This window comes from Perissodus microlepis, chromosome 6, assembly GCF_051167445.1.
Source record: "Perissodus microlepis isolate ML-2025 ecotype Zambia chromosome 6, ASM5116744v1, whole genome shotgun sequence".
In the NCBI taxonomy this organism is placed as follows: Eukaryota; Metazoa; Chordata; class Actinopteri; order Cichliformes; family Cichlidae; genus Perissodus; species Perissodus microlepis.
This window is the reverse complement of record NC_140466.1, coordinates 18,967,202-18,991,985: the sequence shown is the minus strand read 5'-3', so window position 1 is coordinate 18,991,985 and position 24,784 is coordinate 18,967,202. Positions and strand designations below refer to the sequence as shown.

The following is a 24,784-nucleotide window of genomic DNA, read 5'->3' as shown; positions in this document are numbered from 1 at the left end:
TTTTTAAAGATCATTCACCTTTAAATGACCTTTTTTTCACTCTGTTTTTAACATTTGTAAAACACAGTTCAAAGAGACTACACATCCAACACATAATCATATGTCTGCAACCTGCTGTTTACACAGGACCTGAATTCATAAATAGTCCGATAAAGTTTGTCTCTTTTTTCACGAGAGGATGAGTGGTCACGCACACACACACACATCCAGAGTCAAACAGAAACACACTTTGTACTTACATTTTGTTGACTGAAACTCTTTGTTGTCTGTGCAGCGCTCCATTTCTCTCTCTTTCTCGCTTACTCAGAAAATGACAGGAAGTGTAAAAGGAAGGGAAGTTGCTTCTCGCTTTGTGTACGTGTTTTGAAATGTTGCGGCCAGCCTCTTCTTAAATTACGAACTCTATCGTGAGAACATCAAAAATTCAGCGACGGCTTCTCTGATGGGCAGCGGCACGAGTGTGAATGGATGTGTTTGCTGAAAACTCGAGAGGGAAGAAGACACCACGAGCCACGAGTCATGCCTATGCCAGTGTGAACAAGTACCTGTGCCTGAGCGTGTGTGTGTGTGTGTGTGTGTGTGTGTGATCTTATGGTACAACCATGGCAAGAGCAGCACTTACTAAACTTCTTCTCCTCGTGATTCTTGCCTTCATCATCTGCCTCCCGGAATTTTTCACATTTTACCAAGGTTGGTCACACAAACAGCTTCAGATCCACATTAGTTCATTCTGTGTGTGTGTATTGTGTAAATGTTAGAATGTTATCCACCTTTTGTTCAAACTTTGCATCAAAGTAAAGCTTTAGACAACGTTCGTTTGATTTGCTTCCTCTTTACACACATTGTGTGTGAAAAGACCTCTCTGTGTCGGTCTAAGATTATAAATCAGACCCAAATATAGCTCCATACAACTCTGACTGACAGCCCTTTTGAAAAGGTTTCCGTATTGTGTTGCCTTGAAAACACGTTTCTTTATGAGAGCATCTCGGTTTACCCTTGTGCTCCTGCTGTTTTTGCCTTCAGTAGTTTTTCTTTTTTGTCTCTCCATCTGTGTCTTTCCTCGTCTGTCTCTTTCTGTCAGATACAAACTGGAGGCAACAGCTTCCATTTCAAGATCTTGCTATGATTTATAGCTTGACAGCTCGTTCTTTGCTGCTTTTCCTCTTTATGCCTGCTTCTGTTGAGAAATCAGTCTGAATTTTGCCGTGTTCATTCTCTTTATCCTTGCAGTAACAAAAGTGAACTTCTTCTGCCTTCCCTACCGAACCTGCGAACAAGGAAATCAGGTGAAAGAGGGAGAAAATGCAAAGGCTGGAAATGATGACGCTAAGAGAGGCCATATGTGTGACCCATCTCAGACTCCAGATCAGGAAAAATGGGAGCAAGCGTGTACACGAGAAGATCAAAGCAATACAACAGATTCGGCTTCAGACGTCAGGCGAGGCAGAGCTGATCCAAAAGCGAGGTGGTTCATGTGTGAGACAGACATGGAAATGGCAGAAGTACACAGAAATATCTCAACTTCAGGTATTCACATCTAGAGACTCAACAACATCTGCTTTCTGTTTAGAAAAGCTTGCTACTGCCTGAAGTCCACACCGCTGAGTGCATCTGACCCGTACTGTCTAGTTTGTTTGGCTAGTGTGATTATTGAGCGCCACGTCTGGGTGCGGTTAAGTAAACTGTGCCCTGGTCTGCTTGAAAAGGTGGTCCAGGGCATGCTTCAGTTAGACTCTTAGCGTACTCTGTGTACGCTCTTAAGACTTCCAGGGTGAATCATAATGACTCTAGGATCCATCACATTTGAAAAGTTTAAGCTAATTAACAACTAATTAATTGTTTCCATTAAAAGTGACATTTTATGGTTACTGTCACAGTGAGGACTCTATGCAGTCCTGTGAAAAAGTAAGTAGACCCCATGATTCAGTAGTTTAGCGACAATAACTTGAAGCAGTTGTTTTCTGTATGACTTCATCAATCGCTCACACTGGACACACTTTAAAATGCCATTTAAGTTCATTGAGGCTTACGAGCATTAATTTATGCACATTTCTCTAAAGGTCTTGCCACAAGAACAAATCATGCTCAGGTTTGGACTTTGATCGCAACAGCTTAACCCTTTTGTTTCGCAGCCATTCTGTGGTAGTGTGCAGTCTGAACCAAGCTTTAGCCGTTAGGCAGATGGCCTCACATTTCACTCCAGAATACTTTGGTGTACAGAGGAGTTCAGTGTTGACTTACTGAGTGCAAGATGTGTCGGTCCTGTGGCTGCAAAAGAAGCCCAAGTCATCACCCCTCCACCACCGTGCTTCATAGCTGTTATTAGGTGATATGCTGATATGCATTATGGCCTAACATCACGTTGGTCTCATCTGTCACTGTTCCTGAAGTCATGATCAGATGCATTTTTACAAACTTAAACCAAGCTGCATGTTTCTTAAAGAGAAGAGGGTTGGTCCTGGGACTCTTCCAAGCAAGCCATATTTGTTCAGTCTATTTCTCAGTGCATTTAACATGCTAACTGAAGCTTGTCAAATCTGAAATATACCTCTGGTTTGGTCTGGTGTATATTTTTGTATTTGCTCCTAACTGTTAGTTGTGAGATTTGCACCTTTAGCAATATTTGGGTGAGAGGTTGTACTGTTTTTTCAGCTAGTGTTTAGTAGCTTAGTAGTGGAAAGGTGCATCCCAGGTCTTAAAACTGCAATTCCTTGAACAGCCACTTGAGGGTGGATTTACAAGCAAGTCAGCTGCTACAATTTCCCATGTAAAATAAACTTTTTTATAGCCTTGTACAGGAAAAGGCTTTTAGTCTCTAAAACTTCATGAAAACTGTACAGAGGACAGCTGTCACGAAGTTTCCCATAGTTCATCTTGTGTTTCTGTTGTTCAGCAGACCATCAGAGGTGCAACGCTTCCAGAGAGAACTGATCGCCTTCCACTAATTAAAGAATCTAATTAAGCTTTAACATATGAGCATATTAACGTGAGCGTCACTGTGAGCATGTTCGCAGGCTGGTGTTATTTAACTCTGAGCACAACTGTGCACGATTAACGCCTCAAAGAGCCGCTTGCGCTGCGATGCCTTCTTCAGCAGACAATATAAGCCTTTTACGCCCCAATCAATACATTCATGCTATTTATTCACCCACAGCTTACGAGTCACATCTGGAGGTGTCAGCCGAGCTTCATCTGCCCAACGCAGAGACCCTGAATCTCACCTTGTACAGCCGCAGCAATCACAGCTCCTTACACCTCTACCCACCCGAGGAGGAGGAGGAGGAGGAAGATAAGGGTGGTGATGAAGGACAGAGGAAGGCATTCTACTGCTGTCTCCCTTTCTTGCCCAACTCTGAATCGCCCAGTCAAAGCCGCTGTCTCCTTTGGTTCGCCAATCAAACGGTTTGGAATTCAACAGCAAAGGAAAAGCTGCCATGGAAACGGACACAGAAAGGTTGGTGTCAGGCGGATGGAGCTGGGCTTCTTTGATCCCAACGCGGCAAGCGTGGCTTCACTGTAAGATGGAAAGGAGAGGAAAGAGGAGACAATAGGAGACAAGGAAATTGGCCACTCAGTTTTCATTTCATTCCAAGCTGCCCACTCTCTCAGTCCACAATGGAGTCATTCTTTTTAATAGAACAAATTTCCTTCAGTTCTTCTCCTGACTTGGTGATTTTGTTTCTCCCTCTTCCTCTGTACTACATGATCAGTCATACTTTCCAAGACTACAGTACATCTTAATTTACTGTATCTCTAAGCCTGTATTGATTTATTTCTTTCTGCTCTGCTCTCCAAAAGTCCCTCATGCTTAAGACATTGATTAAGTAATATTTTACAAAGTGCATAATGAAAGCTGGATATCCATTTCCTTCCAATTTTTCTGCAGCACCTCCACCAGACCTTTCCATTTATGCTTTTCCCTTTCTTTGTTCTTGTTTGTTCATTTCCTCTTATTATTTATATTGCCTCTTCTATGTCTTTTATCTCTTTCCAGTCCTCCTTCCTTGCCGGTCTCTTGCCTTCTTATCCTTCCTTCTTTTCTTCCTTCATCCACTCTACATTTTCATGTATTTTATTTTCACATGGCATGAATTTTAGTGCTGGAATGACTGGGATGGATTTTTTTTCTTTAGGTAAAGAGGTCAGTAATGAAAATAATACATATTTGTTTCAGACTCTGCTTTGTCCAAAATGTTCCTCTGTTTTCCAGATGAGTGGCAGTGTGCGCTCAGAGTGGTCTGGCTGGCTCTGCTGTGTTTGGTGTTGCTGAGTATAGTAACGAGTGTGATCGGACAAATCTACAAGAAAAGGCGTTTGTGCAGTAAGAGACAAAAAACAATCAAACAAAAGAAATCACTCGTTTTATGATGCCACAACTGAAGAAACAAACAAAGTCAAAATTTTGAGTTACTATTTTAAATTTCTAATTAAAAATGAAAAACTTTGAGATATTTTCTCAGAAGTTTGCATTAGTGAGTTGAAAGTTTGGACTTATGAATATAAAAAAGGTTTAGCTTTGTTTTTCAGTGGTGGAAACAGGCGTCCTAAGACATGTTTTTTTCCTCTGCCAGGGAAGCCGAAGGTGCACCCTGATGGCTTCAACTTAATTACTCAGCAATTAAATGGTAAGCCAGCAAAATGTGTATTCTGAAGTTACTGCACACTAGATACGTTTGTACTTCACTGGATTTCAATATTGTGAGTGCTTAAAAATATCCAACTTTAAACAAGTTCACCTTTTGCTGAAGGGCAAGACTGAGCGTGCAAACTGAGGTGCACATAAGAAAAAAAAACAACCATTTACACACAAAGATAAAAAGCAAACTCTAATTATAACACAAGAAAAATGTTTAAATGTAGCATGTTCAGCAGCAGTGGTCTGTCCAAAGGTGACTGACAATGTGCAAGGCAAAAGTGCAAAAAGTCATGTTTAGCACCGCGACATGAGACTTCCTGCTTCTATGGTGAAAGACAAGCTTTTTCTCCTGATCGCATATTGCTATCAGAGCCACTGCTTTAGGCTAGTTTCAACCACAGTGCAGAGAACTTAAAAAACAATTATTATTATGAGAAATTCTGAAGTGATTGGTTTTGTCATATTGTACAAAACCTTCTATGACAATTAAGCAAAGGTGAAACCAATGAGGGACAAAATCAGAGTCAAACTGAAGCAAGACTCATGAAAAACTGACTTCCACACCCAAAAAGGAAATGACAAAGAAATGAGTGTCCAACACTGAGGCATGAACACTAAGAGGAGGCAGACTCAAGGGAACACAGGAAGCCTGAAATTACAACCCCCACTAGGATTTTCTCAGTGCACATGTACCAATACACAGCCCTCTGTGACATTTCAAGCAGCCCTCAAGGACAGAATACACTACCACACAGTTCATTCACCCACAATATACATAACATCAAATATAGAGGCAGAACCAAACCAAGGGAGCATAATCTATTCATCAAACTCAACAGGCACCTCAAGGCACTTTATATTGTGATAATACAGAGAAAATCCCAACAATCAGACTGCCCCCTATGAGCAAGCGCTTGGTGACAATGGGAAGGAAAAACTACCTTTTAACAGGAAGAAACTTCTAGCAGTCCAAGTATCAGGGAGGGACAGTCGTCTTCGACAGTCAGTTAGGGGTGAGGACAGGAAGCCGCTCCGGAAGAGAGACAGAGATTATTAATAACTAATGATTAAATGGTGTATAAACATAAGACTCAGCCATTCAATGTTAACAAATACATCTGGTGTCAAGAAATGCCACCTCTCACTGTAATGGTTAAAAAAATGATAAGCCAGAACAAAATGAGAACTATCAACCAAAAACCAGTGTGTTAGATCTCTGAACAAACACACTAAATGTGTATTTAATCTATGTTTTCATTTATATGCTGGCTCAGTACATGGTCACTTTTAGAAATCCTGGTCTGTGAATAGTCTGTATTGTCTCTGAAGTATAATATATTAATAATATACTAAGTAAACTAAAATGTATTCCAGAAGATGAGAGTGTACTTTTGTATGAAATGAGTTACAACATGCTTATGCTACTCTTTTATGTAGACGGCGCCAAAGAAACAGAAGTCAGCCCTCCTGAAGGTAAACTGCTCAATAAAAACGCATTTACATCTGCGTCAACAGGTTTGGAGATGCTAACAAACTCTTTTTGGTCCAGCAGGGACAAACCTCCACTTATACGGGTTTCATACCTGGTCAGGTCAGTCCTTTTAATCAGTCAACATCATTTAATGGATCTGTTGTTTCACTGCTTTCACCACGTTAATCTTTTTCTTTTTTTTTGCCAAAATGGATAGGGCTCTCACCAATTAAAGAAGTTGACAGTCAAAGTAGGAACACACACACACACACACACATGCACCTTTTAGAAAAATGAGTCACAAACACACGTTCTGATTGTCCTCACGTATACTTTTCAGATGACATATCAATGTTGATGGATGGAAATGCTGACCACTGCTATACTGGTAAAGTCTTTACTGGAACAATTGTACAGGTTCAAAGAGAAAGCTGTTGGTGGTCATAACCACCAACAGCTGGTTGATGACTTTCAGACACTCTTGCATGCATTCAAGACTTAACTTGGCGTCTCTTCGTGCAACCAAAGTTTGATTAATTATATGTAGTTTAGTTTTTAGATGCTATGGGTCGGCCTTTAGTCCTGTCCTTACCAGCGTATTGCTGGATACGCTGGTAAGGAATACGTATCCAGTAAGCAATACGTATCCAGCGTATTGCTGGATACGTTATTTGAAACTGCTGCATGGTTGGGAACCACATCGCCCTTCATTTTCATACGTGTGTGGTAATCTGCAAATAGTGCTACGAGAGCTCAAAAGCTCCAAAGTGTAGCTTTAAATATGATGGACTTAATGCATAAATACAAAAAGTATACCAATGTGTAGCTAATTATCATTGAATTGTTTGCTGTATTAGGCTGTTCTCTTTACGTAAAACGTAAACATAAGGTCAGAGGTTAAATGTGATGTGATATTTGGATGTAAATTATAATGTGATATTTAGAATACACATACACAAGTATCATTTCCTAAATGTTGCCAATACAAACAAAGGCAGTCGTAAAGTTAAAAGACATTTTATGTTTGACCTTATAATACACACAACACTTATAAGAATCATAGTTTCTAAGTTATAAGGCTTTTTGGTAATTTTGGACCAATACATCATTATTTTGACATTGAGGATTGTGGTTGATGTGAGCCAAATTTTGAATGGATTGTTAACACGACTCAATTCTACAATAAAAAATGTAAAGTTTTATCGGAATTCATTCAAAACTTTTTGAGTTATGGTGTTTACAGACAGAATGGCATGCACACTTCCAAAAACGTAATCTTCCAGGCGGAGTTAATCGTCAAAAAATTCATCTCAGTAGACAATTACTACAGAGTATCAACACATCAGAACCCTTTTAAAATGTCATCTAACAGTGCGCTTGGTGCCTTTTTTCTGTTGTCTTTAGGTTTTCTGCATCATCGCAGCCATCCCTCCGTCAGCTCCATCAAAGATGAGCCTGCTCGATGACAGGCGAGCAGCAGGAGGAAGCTGGAGGAAAACAGCCGCCTCATTTACCAGCATTACTAATGGTGAAAATAAAGATATCTGAACCACCTACATGTGCTTGTGAACTTATTTTCAGCATGTCATCTCGGAAGCTTTGTCTATGTTAGCACTTTATTAGAGGACAGTCTCTACACATTATTAAACTATCAAAAGTTAAATAAATGGATTGGCCTTCGAACATTTTTCACCCTGAAAGAACTAAATTATTTTGTATTCTGAGTCAGATGCATGGCTGATAAACAGCCTTACCCCGTCTGGTTATAGCTGAAAGGAGCCAAAACATTTTGACAGCACTGACTAATATCTTGTTTGCTTAATAGCTTTCTTTGCCAGCATCCATGTATCTCTAAAACTGAAGAAGAAGCAGAGGGAGAGAAATATTTATCCTTCAGAGATCGAGGTAACTGTGGGCTAAGCGCTATAAAGTAATTCATCTCAAATTCTGTAGAGAAGGCGGTTCAGAAGGAGGAGAAAAATGTAGAGCATAGTTGAGATACAACACATCTGACACATCTCTGCGGTGATGTGTGAGATGAAACCGACGTGGTTAACATTTTTGAATGTTGGAACGCACGATCGAAGGCTTTGTTCTGGAGTAAAAACATGTAACCTATGTGTGCATGTAAGGCTGTCTTTGGGGTGTTTAAAGTGGAATCACACAAAGTGTACAGCAGGTCGAACGCGAGTAACCACCTGGTTTTATTTCACCATAAAAACATTAAAGGAGCCAGGCTCGCTCTGCCAGGAAGTAACTAACTCCAGATAGCAGCACCTGCCAGGCTCATGTCTTACTGTGAATTTGCTCTTTTTGCAGTCAGTCGTACTCAACCATCTGGAAAACATCTGTATTTGCAGCACATTTTCAGAATTATTAAACCCAATCGCTACTCTTTTACTTTTATGGCGTAACAATTTCCACCTATCAAGATACAGTTTGTAGCTCTTATTTTTTAAAAATCTTTATGCAAAACTCGTAACACATTCTCACTCAACATGTTTAAAATGATGGAGGGTGTCAGAGGGAGACATGAAAAATATTTTAACTTATGGGTCATTCCACCTCATATCGCTCATCACATTTTTAGATCATTTTCTGCTCAACCACCTGTGTATTGCTTGAAAATCTAATGGTCTAAAACTTGGATGACTATAATCTAACTGTGAGGTTTCAGCCTCGTGTATCAAATACTTTTTTGGACATGTTTTGTTTTTCTTTTCTGAGGCAATGTTTCAACATGAATATCTCAAAAATGTCCAAGATAAAAGCCTAAAACTTTCTCTGATCTTTCTTTCTCCATAAGATAGAATCAGGGTCTGTAATTTGGAAACAATGCTTAAAAATGTCTGGGTGGATTGAGCAAACACAACAAGTTGCACACTAGAGACATCAGCTCATTATTTAATATGAAAGAACAAATTTCAGGAGCTTCCAGATGTAAGTCTTATTATAACGGAGAAAATTATCTTGTAAAGTATATGCATATTTGCTATTTTCAAGACCCACTGGATGAGTCTAATAATGATGTTTAATTTTGAAATATACAAAAATGCAACAAATACTGATTTTTTTCTTGTACATACAAATAAATATTGCACAATATTGTATCTTTAAATTTGAATGCAGACTGGAGCTGGTCGAGCAGATGGCCCACAATAATTTGAGATAAATTGACCCTTATACCAACAGTTTTGCAGAGTGAGGCAGTTTTAATGCATATTTATAACCAAAGAATCAGAAGTTACACTCAGTTTCAGCAAAGATTGCTGTGTGCGAGTTATACAATCCACATCTACCTATCGTGTTTCAATAACCTTTAAAGTGAGTGAACGATGAGTTAGCTCATTGTTTAGCAACAAACAGACGCACGTGATGGAGTAATTCCAGCTAAAGAGCTCAATGTCCCCTTTAGGATTTAGCAAAAGCCAGAGTTTAAAGAGAGTCAAAATTCACTAAATGAATGATAGTGTTTAAAAGGTGATACATAACACAAGTGTTCACTATTTGCTTCCACAAAAAATGTCTCTAAAAATCAGTTATTGCAGGTTTGAATGAATAAAACCCCCCAAAACAGACAGTTTTTGATTTACTGGGGTAATTAAATGTTTTATTGTTATTTTGTTGCTGTATTTCACACTATTTGGTTTTGGTGCAGCCAAACTAGCCGATTCCCTTCAAAAGGCTGTGGTTTCACTTTTAGTGTAGAGAGTGGTATCGCTCATCTAATTCAGTCCAACAACAAGACGCAAACAGAAATTAATTAACCGACATCACATTAGTAATGTTCACAACAAAAGAGGGAAATAAAACATAAGGTAGTGTTGTTTCATATAATTTAACACAGAAAACAAAATAAGTATGATATTACTATATATAATCACTGACGCTGGTATTTTATCTTAACCTGCAATTAAACAGTCAACACAACAGACACTCTACTAGTGTTAGTCAATGTTTTTTCCCGTTGTGCAAAGAAAGCTCAATATACAATAATGTAGAGTTGGATCAGTACAATCAGTAATATTCTGGTTTTTGGTTTTGAGGCGTGGACGTCATTTTGGTTTCTTAAAGCAAAACATCAACGGCAAAACAGGCAAAGTAACATTCAGAGACACAACGTGGCACAAACACACAAACAAAGCGTATGCGAGCTACCACTACGTGTGTCAGTTAAGCTGGTATCTTCCTGATGATATTCTCTGCGTTCTGTTACTATTTGGCACTTAGTGTAGATTAAAGCACTTGTTCTGGTAACTCTATTCTCTATACTTTACTGTACAACAATAGACACACTGGCAGGCGGTTGCACAGGCAGTGTTAATGCTGAATCTGTGCTGCGGCCTCTGTGGCGGGTCGGCAGTGTTGGCTCTGGATGTGGGAGATCTGCAGGATGGGCAGCAGCAGCTGAAATGCATTCTGGATGTAGTTGGTGCTGTTGGAGCCCTGCGGATAGGAAACAACCCATCATCTTCATCACATGTCACAGTCATCATCAGTAGATGTTGCATAGTGCTGAACAATATATATGTATATATACATATATGTATATAATTGAGAGTTTCAAAGACTGATGGCTCGGGGACAGAAACTGTTCTCTTGCTATTCTGCTCCAACAGCTGTAAATCCTCTAGCTAGACACCTGTAGTGAGAATAATCCACGATGGGATGGATGGAATATAACAATGCTACATGTGCACAGTTTGTGTGCACAGCTCTGGATGTTTCTGGTCATCCAGAAATTCCTCGAGGTATTAAACAGGTGCTGTGCTCACAAGAAAACAATGCCTCCTGGCATCACTGTCACAGAGATATAACAATAAAAATGAGGAAAGATTTGTTTCTAGAGATGCAATTTGTAAAAAAAAATGCATTCTGAAAAATGTTGAACAAGTCTTTAAATGCTGTGTGGATCTCGTCTGAGTGCCTCTTAAAACTCAGTTCCCATTGCATTAGTGATGATGATCCTGATCATTTATCTGTCAGTTATCATGAGACTGCTACATCATTAATTTTATCCATTTTCATTTTTATTCACAATGTTCAAAGTAAAAAAATCTCACCTCTAGCAGCACACTCTCTACCAGTGGGTTCAGCTCTTCTGCTTTCCTCTGGCCCTAAAAAAGAGAGGCAGTGACACTCGTGAGATCAATAAAAGATGATGAAGTAGCAGAAAAACACAAGTACAAAGACAAAGATCAAAAATTATTTTACTACTGTTAGCAGAGCCTATGAAAAAAACCCAAACAAACAAAAGAAACAGTGACTTGATCCAACAAACAAATACTCACACATCAGCTGTCTGATATATCTCCTGCTACATCTAAAAAGCTCTGCTGTCAGTGAGTCACGTTGTTGTAGTGGGTGAAATGTTTTATTACAATGAATACGACCACTGTATTTATTATGAGTCAGCTCTACAGAGACTGCTCTGTTGGCATAAATACTCATTAGAGCACCCCGTGTGTATTCATACAACTTAAAATAGTCCCCAACTGAACTAAAGTTAAACCCCAATGGATACTTTTTGACAATAGCAAACATTATTAGAATAGTCACAATCATCCCTAATGTTCACACACCCACATACACACACACTCTCACCTACCCCAACATCGAGCAGCGTATCAGAGAACTTCTTGGCCAAACACTCCACCTCCTTACACATGGCACATGTCAACCTGGAATAAGAAGAGTGGATTTGAGCATGCATCACTTCTTGGAGTAGTGATACTATCTCTTCCTTGACCTCTCTCTACCTCACAGATACACACACACAGACATGCAGACACACATTATGTGCAAATGGATTATTTCTTCACATTTAGTTAAGACCTATTGCTTTTGCTAGCTCTTTAATTGTAGACCTAATGCCATACACACCTAACTGTTCTTATTTCAGTGCCCCTCAATCCCCTTTTCTCTCTGTCCTCCTCTCTCCTTGGTACCAGGGGGATTCACCCAACTGATCCTGGTACAACAGATCCTTATCAAAGCCTTCCCCAAGCTGCAGCATCTGCCCTAGGACGGGGCCGAAAAAAAGGAAAATCAGACCCTCTAACTGGACCGACTTTAGCTTTGATAACAGCACGTCTCCTATTCCCTGAACTCCCTGAACCACTCTTTTACAATTTGAGCCTGATGGATCCAACCCAACCACATTGGAAGAAAACATTTACTAAAGGAAAAACCTAGTCATTCAGTATTTTCAGGTAGTAAGCTGACCTCAATTTCTGAACCAATCCCAGATCGTAACACTGCCCCCACAGGCTTGTACAGCAGAAACCTGACACGATGAATGCATCACTTCACCCGCCTCTCCTCTTGCCCTGATGCACCCATCACTCTGGAACAGAGTAAATCTGAACTCATTAGACCACATGACCCTTTTTTCATTTACTCCAATCTTTATGCTCCCGAACATACTGAAGCCTTTTTCCTGATTAGCCTCACTGATAAGTGGCTTTCTTAAGGCTGCACAGCTGTTTAGTCCCAATCACTTGAGCTGTTCTCGCACTGTGTGTGTGAAAAGGCTCTTACATGTTGATTTTTTATCATTTCATTTCAATTTTAGCAGTTCCAACAATCTCCTTAGTTGTTTTCTTTGCTTGACACAGTCCAATAATTTCAGTGAAACGCAGTAACAGCTGACACGGTTGTCTAAGAAATGATAAGCTCTTATGTATTTGCCTAGATAAATCCAGGTGGTGACTTGTCTTTTGGCCAGGCAGTGTATGCGACTGTTTCAGTCTTCTTTGCTTGTGAACCTAACCTCAACAATCACAAATGCCAAATCCCAAACATTTCCATTATTTCCCTTAGCAAAGACATAACAACAGCTTATACTGATCTCCTGGAGGCTTACCCTAACCCGTACCATAACCTTGAACCTGTCAAGGGGATACCCACAGAAGGAAGTTCCCACAATGTAAGTGTGTAATACAAGTACACATTCACACACATACCTGGTGAGGACGTGTGCCTGGTCTCTGGCTGGTTTCTCTTGCTCCTGGCCATGGAGGATGAGCTCCGCCACCTTGTGGAGCTGCTCGATGCTGCGAGCCGTCACTTCTGCCAAACTGCTGACCGATGACAGGTAGATGGCCTGATGAGAGGAAGGTGAGTGTACACACACACACACACGCACACACGCACACACACACACACACACACACACACACACACACACACACACACACACACACACACACACACACACACACACACACACAGAATAAGTGATTCAAATCAAATAAGGCAGTGACAGCAGGAAGAAAAGGTGACCGAATTTAAACTTGAAAGCAGAAGTCATAACAGTGCAGATGAGACGTCACCTCTACAGATCTGGGGTCGCTCTCCTTTGCCTCTTCTCCTCCCTTCATCTCCTCCTCCTCGCCCTTCTTCTCCCCCAGCTCTTCTCCGTCTTTCTTCTTCTCTTCCTTTTTGTTCTCCTCTCCTCCTGGCTGGTCCTGCGTTTCCCTGCCAATTGTCTCTGTAGTGACAGGTTGTTCCACCTTGCTCACCCAATCATGGGCCCTCATTCGAGCCTGGAGATGCATAATTACCACTCATCAGGTCTGCATGAAGACACATTCCCACCCTGATCCTGATGTATGCTAATTAGATGCATATACATGGATATATGCTAATATTGTTTTTTATATATGTGAATGTGATTATGCAGGATGGCTTTAGGGGCTGATAACTTTTAAATTAGCTTTGCAGCAGGATGCAGAGTTACTATGTTGAGTGTAGATGCAAAGATGTGTATTTTTGTAGCTTTGTGGACCGTTTTCTCAGAGCAAATAGGAAGAATGATTGGTGGTTGTTAGAATATTCCTGGTACTAAACTACACTATGGAATTTGAAATGCATGATTTCAACACAATTTCATAATAAAATGAGGTATAAACTAATACTCATAACACAGCTTTACAGAAGAAAAATCAAAGATTTTCTTTCCAAATCAGAATCATATCACTATGTGAAGGAAACTATCTGTGCATTACACCTACAGGAGTGTTTATGACACCCCAGAAAAAAGACAACAGCCCTTCTCCATCAAACTTTAGAGCAGGCACGATTCGGTCAGGCAGGTGGTGTTCATGTGGCACTCGCCAAAGCCAGATTGATGATGTATTGCTTGCGTGCTGCTTCTCAGCCACAGAAACCCGAGTCATGAAGCACCGCGCGCAGTTTTTGTGCTGATGTCGAAACCCTGCAGTTACTCAGTCAGCAGAGCACTATGTGCCTCAGCACTCGGCAATCCTGTGCTGTAACTTTACGTGACTTGCGGTGATTCCTAAATGCTTCTGCTTTGCAGTAATACCACTTACAGTTGACTTGTTGCAACAGCTGAATCAGAGTTGCAACACTGGCATTTCTCTATCACAGTGCCACCTTCAAATTCACAAATGTTTGTAAAGGCGGGCTTCCTTTATATACCTGTGGCCACGAGACTGAAAACACCTGGATTCATAAATGATGTGGCTCAATACCTTTGTCCATATAATGCAGAATGATATGACATTCAGAGCACAGACAGTATACTGGCTACTTCCTAGACTTCTGTACAATCAGACCTCTTTTTGAAACCAGAGGAGTCGCCTCCTTCTGGACATTAGAGGAAATACAGGTTTTAGGCAATTCAACACTGGCTTCGCTTTTCAGGTACACAACTAAGGTCTGTATTTTATACACAGTCTGTGATTTAAAGGCCCGTTACAGACAATCTACCAGAAGGCAAAAAGGCGCTTCACCCACTGATGGTGCTGATGTAAAGTAGTAAGTGTCAGTAACTTAACAACCGGTGTTGCCAATAAAAAAATATAAAAGATTGTATTTATTATTAAACTGTACAATTTACAGAAAAGACAGTTAATTTAAAATTGATAGCAAAATGCAAGATAGATAGATAGATAGATAGATAGATAGATAGATAGATAGATAGATAGATAGATGAAAACTACTGGCATCTATGTGAGTGAGTCACCTTGTTGAGTTTGTCTGGCGTGGCGGCAACATGAAGTTCAAAGAGCAGCTCGGTGAGAACACTCACAAACTCCTCGCCGTCAGCAGCTGATAAAAATACACAAAAGGCATGGCAGGTTTACTTAAATACACAAAGCACGTGTTAAAGTGTGATGCTACATGAATTTACACCACATGTCAGGAATCAGTCGATTTACTCCATGCTGAGATCACGAAGCGTATATTGTTGTTGTCATGCCAACGTAATTCAAACTCCTGTGTATAAATTACAGCTGGAATTGTAAAACATGCAGATTCGGCGTCTGGATCTTATGGATTGTTTCTGTTGGCTTTTCTTGAGTCTGCAAATGTGTCGGTGGCCCCTGAACACCAAACGCCGGATCAGGCATCCTGTTCAACCCTCCGAGCAAAAGGGCGCCTGCCTGCTTTGAGCCGTGCACCTCCGTGACATCCCCTGAAGGTGCCTCTCACAAACCCTTTAAAATGTAAAGTGGTGAGATGTGACGAGACCAAAACTTGGCATCACACTGACACAGTTTCACTCCAGTAGAACATTTTCTACTTCTTTAGCAGATTAGGAACAGTCACCGTCATCGCTGATTCCCGTAAGGATCTAAGGTTTTCAGGGCTTTTAGGAAGAGGAAATATAATTTGGGTAAGTTCTAGGATGCAGAGCATATAAGATTATTTGACATGAAGCAGATGTTTAAGTGAAAATTTGGATTCTTGAACTCTAATTACGATATAATATCACAGATTGATGTGACTTGTCAGAGTCATAAGAGAGTGAATAAAACAAAAATGTTAGGTCAGATAATAAGACGTTTGGGATCAAAAGGGTGGCTGATCATAACCCTAGGTAGACCTACTTGTCAGGTTAGGTTACCTGTACCAGTGACCAGTGATGATATTAATGCAATATTATTAGAGGCTGAACTGGGTCAGAACAAGAGAGTTCAAGCAAAGGAATGCTATTTTTTAGTTTATGTGGAAAAGGTCCAGATTTTCTTAATTTTTTTTTTCGTGGAGTTTAGATGACCCCCATATAAACAAAGAAAAGAACATATTTTTGTGTGCTGACAGAGCCTGACTCTAGGATGACAACGCAGTTAATCTGGTTACGTTTTCACTGAAGCCAGGCAGTGTCTTTCATCTCGTTATAAGATGCTAAAAGATCTTCCTGTACAGGAGAAGGAGGGGTACTCAGGCCATTTTTATAAGTTTGTTGCCTCATAAGAAACAAAGGAAAAGTCATTGCCTCACTTTTTTCCTGCAATGTTGCTGAAACTGGAGAAGGCTGTTTAAACGGCTTTAAACAGCAACCAAATACCACAGGATTAGTCTTTGTGTCTGAAATTGATGGAGCACGCTTTTAAAAAGCACTCTTTGAATCTGCACAAACTAACTTTCTGCACAACTGCACAAACTTTGAAAAGAGTAAAACTAAAATAAGTGAGCTAAAGCTCCCTGAGGAACAACAGCAGGCTGCCCACAGCCAGCATCAGAGATAAGCGCAGTCATGAGTGTGTTCAACACCAAACCCTGTTTTTAACAGTTTGGGTTATCATTTCCCATCCAGGTGCCTCTGATCCCACATTATCAGGAGTCCCCAAGTCTGTCAAAGGCCACCTGATCCTGGGTCAGCGCTAAGGGACCACCTCCACCTACAGCAGGTCTAGCAGTCGATCTGGGTCACTCACATAAGGGGGTAGAACAGTGTAATTGGGAACTAAGATCACCGTTATCCTTCGTCTGTCCTCCTCCTTCTGTCTCCACATCCTCCTCTTCCTCTTGCTTGATGAAAATCTCCTTGATGTAAATCAGCTCCTTCTTCACCTCCTCCTGCTCCTCTTCGGTCAGGGAGGAGAGGAAGGCTTGAACCTAAAATCACAACTGCAGGTAAACCGCTTGAAACAGGCAGTGTTTCTGAAGCGCTTTCTGTATTCCTGACACTCGCGCCTTACCTTTGCTTCACTCTCATTGGACAGAATCTCCAGGGCCTCCAGGTGTGACAAGCCCTGGTAGTCATCAAAAAGAATACCGTAGTGAGCTGTGGGAGCACTGATAGGCTGGTTACTCAGACGGGCCCGCTCCTTCTCCTTGGCTTCCTTCAACATCTGAAAAAAGAAAAAAAAAATCTGAAAAAACAGAGCTACCAATTTAAAGCAATTACACCTCACCAAAGTACACACACACACACACACACACACACACACACACACACACACACACACACACACACACACGACACACCAGTTTCAGATTCATTTCTTATCTGACAAGATGAGATGAAATGGTCAGTTGCATGCCTGACTAAGTGATGCGGTCTTCTGCATCAGAGTTTTGGTCTTTTTAAAACCCGGGTCACTCTCTGCAAGAACAGTCATGGTCTTCTTTCCAATGAACTCCAAGGCGTCCAAGCCTCCACTGATCACTGACTTACCCTGAGAGACACAGAGAGACAGATGCAGAGCGAGGAAGGGTGGGGGGGGAAAGGCAGTTCAGCAAACTACAGTAGTCTGTTAAAGAAAACAATAAAAAAACAAAAACAAAATAGGATTGACCAACAAAATTGTAAATTTAGATAGCACACTTTTATAAAATGTTGTAATTTAAATAATATCATACTGAAAGTTTGCATACTGAAAACTAAATGAATTCAGTTAAAAAAATATGAGCTTGCTCTTGGTTTATTGAGGTCCATGAGCGCCAAAATGAATGAAATAAATACATTGTTAACTAATTAAATGTGTCATGAATTAATTAACCCTTTAAATCTCAGTCAGTTCAGTCAGGAACAAAGGGGGAAAAAATAAAGTGAATGTTTTTGCAAAATATTTAAGTAGGATTGTAATTTTAAAACTGCACCCTTCTGCCAAAAATCAAGAGATCATTGCTTACAATCCATAACAGCTCACAACTGCTTCCAGTCTGATTTTCAAAGCACAGATGATGTCTTTAACTTTAACTGCGCTCCTTCACACAGCAGGAAATCGAGAGGCAGAGGCATGTGTTAATGAGAAATATTTCAGCTTACTAAAACTGTGAATTAGGAGGTACTTAATACGTAACACAAATAAATAAATCGTTCACAGCACTGAAGGAGCTCGACTTTTCTATCGACCTTGGCTTGCCATCGAACGCAGATTGAGGAATGCCGCAGGGAAGGAGAGGAGAGGAGCTGGCAGCGACGTCCAGAGGAGGATCAGTAAATCAAGGACTGTCTTCTGCAGCGTGGACGCTGTCTGAAGTCATCACAGTCAAGCACTCTCACCAGTCTGAGGCTATAATAGAGCTGTGCTGTGTCTGCTGTAACTCTATAGGCTAAATTAGTTAAAGGGTTAACTAATTAAATAGGTTAAGCTCTGTAGAGTTCATTCTTTTTAAAATCTCACTTATATTTTGAGACATCTTATTAAACAGTTTATTTTGGATTAACCTGATTTTGTAGATTAAGTAAGCCCCACTTTCAGAGTACTTACTTCTATTTGCATCTACTTGTCTGCTAATACTGTAGCATTCAGGGTTAATAGGGAAGCTTTTCAATTATGTTTGCAATTCAGCAGCAGTTTTATATGCTTATATGTTAGGAGCAAAACTGTGACACCACTAGTGCATTATACTGATCACTGACTTATCCTGAGAGAGACAGAGAGAACCTGAAATCTAAATATTTAAAAATTTTGCCAGGAGGAAGGAGAACGACTGAGGGCAACCATAAAGTCACTAAGTCTAAAAGTCTCAGGAGACTGCTGTGGATCTTCTGATTAAACTGAACGACCTCCAAACATTCGGTAAAGCACATCATCAGAAACAAGCACAACTCCATCACACAGACAGCTCTGCTGTGGACACCAAAGTGCAAAAGAGAGCGCCCTAAGACCACATGGCAGCAGACTGTCGAGGCGGCATTATGGGCACTAAGAAAACGAGACGAGTCTTCATATCTGAGTACATGACTGCCTGGTGAAATGTATGATTTAATCGCCACTAACACTCTTTCATGACATGGTTTGGAAAGTTCATCAGATGGATATCTTTTGTGTGTCTCTCTGTGCGTGTGTGTGTGTTCACTCACAGTGTTTTGTACAGCATGTGTGATTGTAGAGAAAACGCCCCTGCTAGAAGCTGTGGCTGCAGTAGGAGAAGACGACTCCCCGGAGTTGGACAGGTCAATCTCTCTGCTTTCGACTCCTCCTTCTGTCTTCTCCTCCGCTCCCTCCTCCTCTTCCTGTGCCTCCTCTCCAACTGAGGTTCTGTGGAGACGAAGTGCCTCTCCTGCCTTCACCTTTACTGAGGTCAGGCTTTGACCTGCACACAGAAAGCAGCAAATTAAAGACTCACATACATGAGGAGAAGTAGACATTGATGGTCTATTTCTCCTGCTTGCCAGCGACATTTCTCATTACATATATAAAAGCACATGGTCCTATAATAATCCTGGCTGAAATCTATGAGCCAATTTTGAAACTGCAAGAATGATGGCAGAAGTAAGACAAGCGAAAAAACGTTTCTTCACTTGCTTATGGAAGGACTTTGTGCTTCTCTGTTACTATCACCTTGCTATCAGGTCCCTGCTACTGCAGAAATACCGTACCAGCGATTTCTGAATCACTACACATGAGCAAATACACATATAGATATTGTTAAAGTGTTTATGTGATGACAGTGTGTATTTTCAAATTGTGCATCTTGGAAAACATTGTTGCACCACAAATCGCGTACAGATTTGGGTGGGGGGGGGGGTCCTTTCATAGTTATGGTGTATTTGACATTCCTGTGTTGGTGTTTGTGCATCGTCATTTGTGCAACTGACCAGTCATGTTGCTGTGATGTCACAGCTGTGCAATGGATGGGAAAAAGAAAAAAAAAATAGCTCTGTTTTTATAAAACACCCTCCTGGAATAAATAGTAAGCACTGCAAGTGCTTTCTTTATTAATTTATACTATATAATAAATTTACTATGGAGTTAGTTTTTTGTTAGCCAAATTTAACTCATGTTAGTTCGCTAGTAATAGCTTTCAATAGCATTCGCTACCTTCTCAGTTAATGCTAACTGTATGCTCACACAACATCACTGGTCAGTTTCAATGTTGACCCTGAACCAAAATTATTATGGTGACGCAAGAACAACACCAACATGGGGATATCAGATTGTGCCACAGTTATGCACAACTGGCCAATCACAGGGTGAAATGTAATTCAGTTCAATTCAATTCTATTCATACAGCACCAAATCACAAGGCCACAATGCGCTTAATATTGTAAGATAAAGACCCAAAAATAATACAGAGAAACAATCAGATGACCCTATGGGCAAGCACTTTGGCGACAGTGGAAAGGAAAAACTTCCCTTTAACAGGACGAAACCTCTGGCAGAACCAGCTCAGGGAGGGACTGGTGGTGAGTGAAATGGGTGTAAATGTGAAGAAAAGAATTGGATGAGAAAAACCTGGGACATACCCACTGTGGAGGTGGCAGTGGTCAGAAGAGATTTTCCCCATGAACTCCAAGCTCCCCAACCTTTTTCTTTGTCCAGGAGTGACTTCTGTGCGCAAATATCCATCATAGGAAAGGAATAAAACTGTTAACTGTTTGGTCTATAATATGTGTGAAAGTACAAAACAAATGACAATCACAAATCTCTAAATACATATCATAATTGCTTGTTTATTATTACATATTTCAAAATGTCAATATGAAGCTGTATTATACATAGAAAGGCTGGATCTTAGCTTTAAGGAAATTCATGTATCATGAAAACAGAGAAACTAGCAGTTTTCATCAATCAAAATAACTAACGAGAAGTTAATAGGCTTTGGCTTTGTCAAGTTAAAAGACAGTGTAACACCTTCACTGTCACTTATTTAAAGATTTCAGTGATTGTATGTATATATTTGAGCCTGTATATACAATTTCCTGAATAAAAATCCTAAATATATTCAAAATTCTTGTTTCTTTTAAGTTCTTTAAAACTGTGTGCAACTGTATCGATGAGACATTTTGCTCTCAGTGCTTCGTGTCAAGGAAACATAAATCAAACTTCAGCTTGTGAAACAAACCTCCACATCTTCCTCTGCAGCCTCTGTGTCTGGCTCCAGGCTCACTGGTTGGTCACATTCAGTCACCTGACTCTCTGCAGGAGAGTCTGGTTGGTCAACCTGACCCTCTAATGTCTCAGAGGTGGTGGTGTTCTCTGTGGTCGACTGCTCTTTGGACTGATCAAAACTCTCAGGGGAGAAAAGAGGCTGCAGTGGATCTGCAGGGGGTGTACCGGCTGCTGGTACATCCTGACCGAGGCTGGGAACAGGGTCGGGGGGCTGAACAGGTGGAGGGGTGGGGTCTGTGGAGGGGTCAGCATCAGAGGAGGCAGCCTGAGACATGATGATCTGCAAAAAGTTGGATTTTTAGTGGAAAACTGCTCATCTGTGTCTTTCGTATAAATGCACTTTCCCTAAAACCAAAACACTGTTTATACAAATCTAAGCATAAAGTGGAAACACTCAGTTCTTACATGTTTTATCAAGTGTGAAACTCTTGAGGCCTGGCACACTCACACAGCTTTTAATTATTAGTGTGAATTAGACTTTTCATTGGGATTAACTTTAGTGACACTAAACAATGTTCCTCAAATTATGAAGTATTAAGAGTACCAACTGCGTAAACTGTTCCGTGCCAAAGAGGATTGAGGAAAAAGTCAATCAGGCTGTGTCTGTATCCCACACATACGTCATAAGAGGTCTGATTGGGCTAAAAACATCTGGCTTTAAGGACTGGGAGCTTTTTTCTGCAGCTCACTGTACTTGCAATTGAACATGTTGTAAGGGACTTGATAATATATAATGTATTAAATAACAATTAAAAAACTGGGGTATATAGAGACTCCTGGACCATTTAAAGCAGGGGTGTCAAACATAAAGCCCAGGGGCCACAATTGGCCCGGTGAAGTCTCGAATCCGGTCCCCTGGACAGCTTTAGAAAGGGGCGCATAGATTCTGAACTTTTGACTGTATTTTCATAAGTTTCACAGATTTTCCTATTGATAAAGACCACCCACCTTCATTGCTGCAATTTTACACAGGTATTATTTAGTTTCTCTGGTCCCACCCACCTAAGATCAAAATGGGCTTTATGTGGCCCATGTAAAAGGAGTTTGACATTCCTGGTTTAAAGTGATGTAGAATAAGTATTTTTTTTAAAATGTATAAATAAAAATGAAAATTATAAAAAAATGACAACTTGGATTTCTACCCCATCCATCCCTCCCAGTCACATGCAGCAGTCCCTGAAGACACACCCAGACCCCCTTCTTACCGGTCACCTGCTCCTTACCCAGCTCAGCCCAGGCCAGGTGAGAGATGTAATCTCAGGCATGCCTGTCTTGGGTCTGCACTGGTGCCTCAGATTTGGCTTGGGAATTAGTGATTGACACCATTATTTAACACACACCATTTTCAGTGCATGGGAGATCCACGTTTAGCCACTGTGGCATCAACAACCTAAGGGACCCCACTTGAGTGGGTATCTCTTTTATCTCACCCTGGTTTTTACTTAAGGTGCAGTACCATTTATTCTTATTTTAGTTTTCTTTTTAGCCCTTTATTATTTATTTAACTTATTTATTTCCATATCTTAAAGTTGCAGTTTGTCTTTGTATTTTCTCTTTGAAGCATTCCGGGGTGCAGGTGTGCATTAAATAATCTGTAAATAAAGAGTCGAGTTTCTATCTTATTCTAAACTGTTGCAGCAATGAACAATTATCCCGATTCTCTAATAAACACGATGGATACTATTTATTTTATTTGGCCTGGAATTAGAGACATTTTCTCGCTATGCTCTCCTTTTTTTTCCTCTTCCCGTTCCCTTCAACCTCCCACCATATGGTAGCAGATAGCTGTCCCTCAATGAAGCTAGATTTGTTGGTCGCTTCCTATTAAAAAAGAGTTTTTCCTTCCCGCCATTGCCAAGTGTGTAAAGTGAGTGAGGTTTTAAATGTGATAAATTTTTTTTCATTAAAGCTGCAGTAGAAAGTGCCGTGAGGGGAATTGTTGTTGTGAACAACTAAGTAAAACTGGACTCAACTGAAAGAATTTTGACAACACAGAATTTTATATGTGCTATAATTAAAGCGACAGTACTGCTGGTCATTTCATGTCCGATGTTGCCATCTTGTGTTCAGTTGCTGTACTCAGATGCATATGACTATCACTCAGTGATATTACTGTTAAAAGGAGTTTTCTGCCAGAAAAAGGTCCTTGTACAGAACGTTTTTTGTTTTTTTTTTGTTGTTTTTTTTAAATCAGAAGAGCTGGTGTGGTTAAAAATAATAATTAATATATATATATAAAACTTCACAAAATAGAAAAATATGTTTTCACCTACACAAAAAAATGCTTTAAACAGATACTGGAAACCACGGTCTCATAATTCTCATTTTGCATTTTGAGCAGTAACAATAATCTTGCACTTTTAACATAAATTATATAAACATCTTTTCCTCTGACTCATATAGAGCGTGACAAATAATAATTCCCTAATGCTAACACCTAAGTAAGGATGTATTAAAGACTGCCCTGCCTTTTTAGTGCGATTTATAGCATTAATGCAACGTGACAGCATAGGCAACGCTGTATAAGAGACAGGCAACAAAGAGCACTGTTATGCTCTACTTTCACGCTAACATGAATGGATGTTTCTCACTTCCTAAACACACACAAACACACAAAAACAAAGCGATGCAGCAAATTTATGAAAGACTAATCTCAAGTTGAACTGCAGTTCTTCGCTTGTATAGTCAAAGGAAAATTATAAAGCTGGGAGACAGTTTTGTTTTTATGAAAGTGACAGTGCAGCTCACCCGTTTGGTGCCAGCCAGCGGCTCTTCCGCCCCGCCACGTCGGCAGGCCGGTGGTCTGTGACTGCGCCAAAGAGTAACAGCTGACAAGAGAGTTCTCTGCCTCGGGAGCGGCTCTGATGAGCTAAGCTAACACAACTTCACAGACGGGCAAAAAACTACAGCGCACACAAAAACAAACTGTACGCGTGTGTGTGTTTTTCCTCCAATAATTAGAAAAAGACACCACAGTTTCAATATAGCATTCTGTTTCAGAATGCGACCGCAGAATAAGTTAGGCCAGTCATAAAATAAATGACGCCAGTCAAAATAGCAGCGAAGTTGCATCTATGTAGGAGTGAATCATTTCAGTTCTTCTGGCTCTTTAGAGGAGCAACACCTCTATTCTGAAGCTCAGTGAAACGAGAGTCCGTACAACAGCTGCTGTTACACGCAAAACCCCACAAAAACAAATAAAACAAAACAGACTAACATGAGTACAACTAGTGATGACGAGTACGATTTATATACATAGTCATTTGCCTGCTCGCTCAGCGGCTCGTTGGTCTAGGGGTATGATTCTCGCTTAGGGTGCGAGAGGTCCCGGGTTCAAATCCCGGACGAGCCCTCGCTTTTTATTACGTTTATATCATCTCTTATATGCACAACACAGAAAATCCAAAGTAAAGGGCTATTGCACGTAATGAGTATGCAGGTTGCAAGGCAGTGTAACATTTTAACATTTCTAACTTTGAAATAAACTATAGGTCACAGGTTTGGTATTTAGTAAACAAAGAACAAATATGTTTTATTTGAATTCAACTACTCCACCTCTCTCACTAAGAAAATCTA

General features: G+C 40.4%; 2 protein-coding genes and 1 non-coding gene across 5 annotated transcripts; 2 read left to right on the top strand and 1 right to left on the bottom strand.

The window, feature by feature from the left end:
• The first annotated feature begins 241 nt into the window (after positions 1–241).
• Positions 242–7,661, top strand: LOC146385520 (uncharacterized). Of its 2 annotated transcripts, none has more exons than XM_084931299.1 (10): positions 242–690; positions 1,231–1,527; positions 3,155–3,454; positions 4,211–4,321; positions 4,572–4,625; positions 6,074–6,109; positions 6,189–6,227; positions 6,325–6,357; positions 6,448–6,495; positions 7,512–7,661. In XM_084931299.1, the coding sequence occupies exons 1-10, from the start codon at positions 603–605 to the stop codon at positions 7,571–7,573; spliced, it is 1,068 nt and encodes a 355-aa protein (XP_084787425.1). In that variant the 5' UTR covers positions 242–602; the 3' UTR covers positions 7,574–7,661. The 2 variants fall into 2 exon arrangements, with proteins under 2 accessions (XP_084787425.1, XP_084787424.1); XM_084931298.1 differs by having other exon boundaries at positions 243–690; positions 6,186–6,227.
• Positions 7,662–9,299: 1,638 nt separating this feature from the next.
• fam114a1 (family with sequence similarity 114 member A1) lies at positions 9,300–24,016 on the bottom strand. 2 transcript variants are annotated; one of them, XM_084931295.1, is made up of 13 exons: positions 23,957–24,016; positions 21,162–21,488; positions 20,563–20,647; positions 19,177–19,409; positions 17,408–17,542; positions 17,063–17,215; positions 16,799–16,979; positions 15,100–15,185; positions 13,442–13,654; positions 13,073–13,212; positions 11,716–11,788; positions 11,171–11,224; positions 9,300–10,553 (listed from the first exon to the last, which is right to left on the bottom strand). In XM_084931295.1, exons 2-13 carry the CDS (start codon positions 21,480–21,482, stop codon positions 10,428–10,430), a joined length of 1,800 nt encoding a protein of 599 aa, XP_084787421.1. In that variant the 5' UTR covers positions 21,483–21,488; positions 23,957–24,016; the 3' UTR covers positions 9,300–10,427. The 2 variants fall into 2 exon arrangements, with proteins under 2 accessions (XP_084787421.1, XP_084787422.1); XM_084931296.1 differs by having other exon boundaries at positions 16,838–16,979.
• Positions 24,017–24,488: 472 nt separating this feature from the next.
• trnap-agg (transfer RNA proline (anticodon AGG)) lies at positions 24,489–24,560 on the top strand. The gene has a single exon. It is a non-coding gene; the product is annotated as a tRNA-Pro (tRNA).
• Positions 24,561–24,784: the final 224 nt, after the last annotated feature.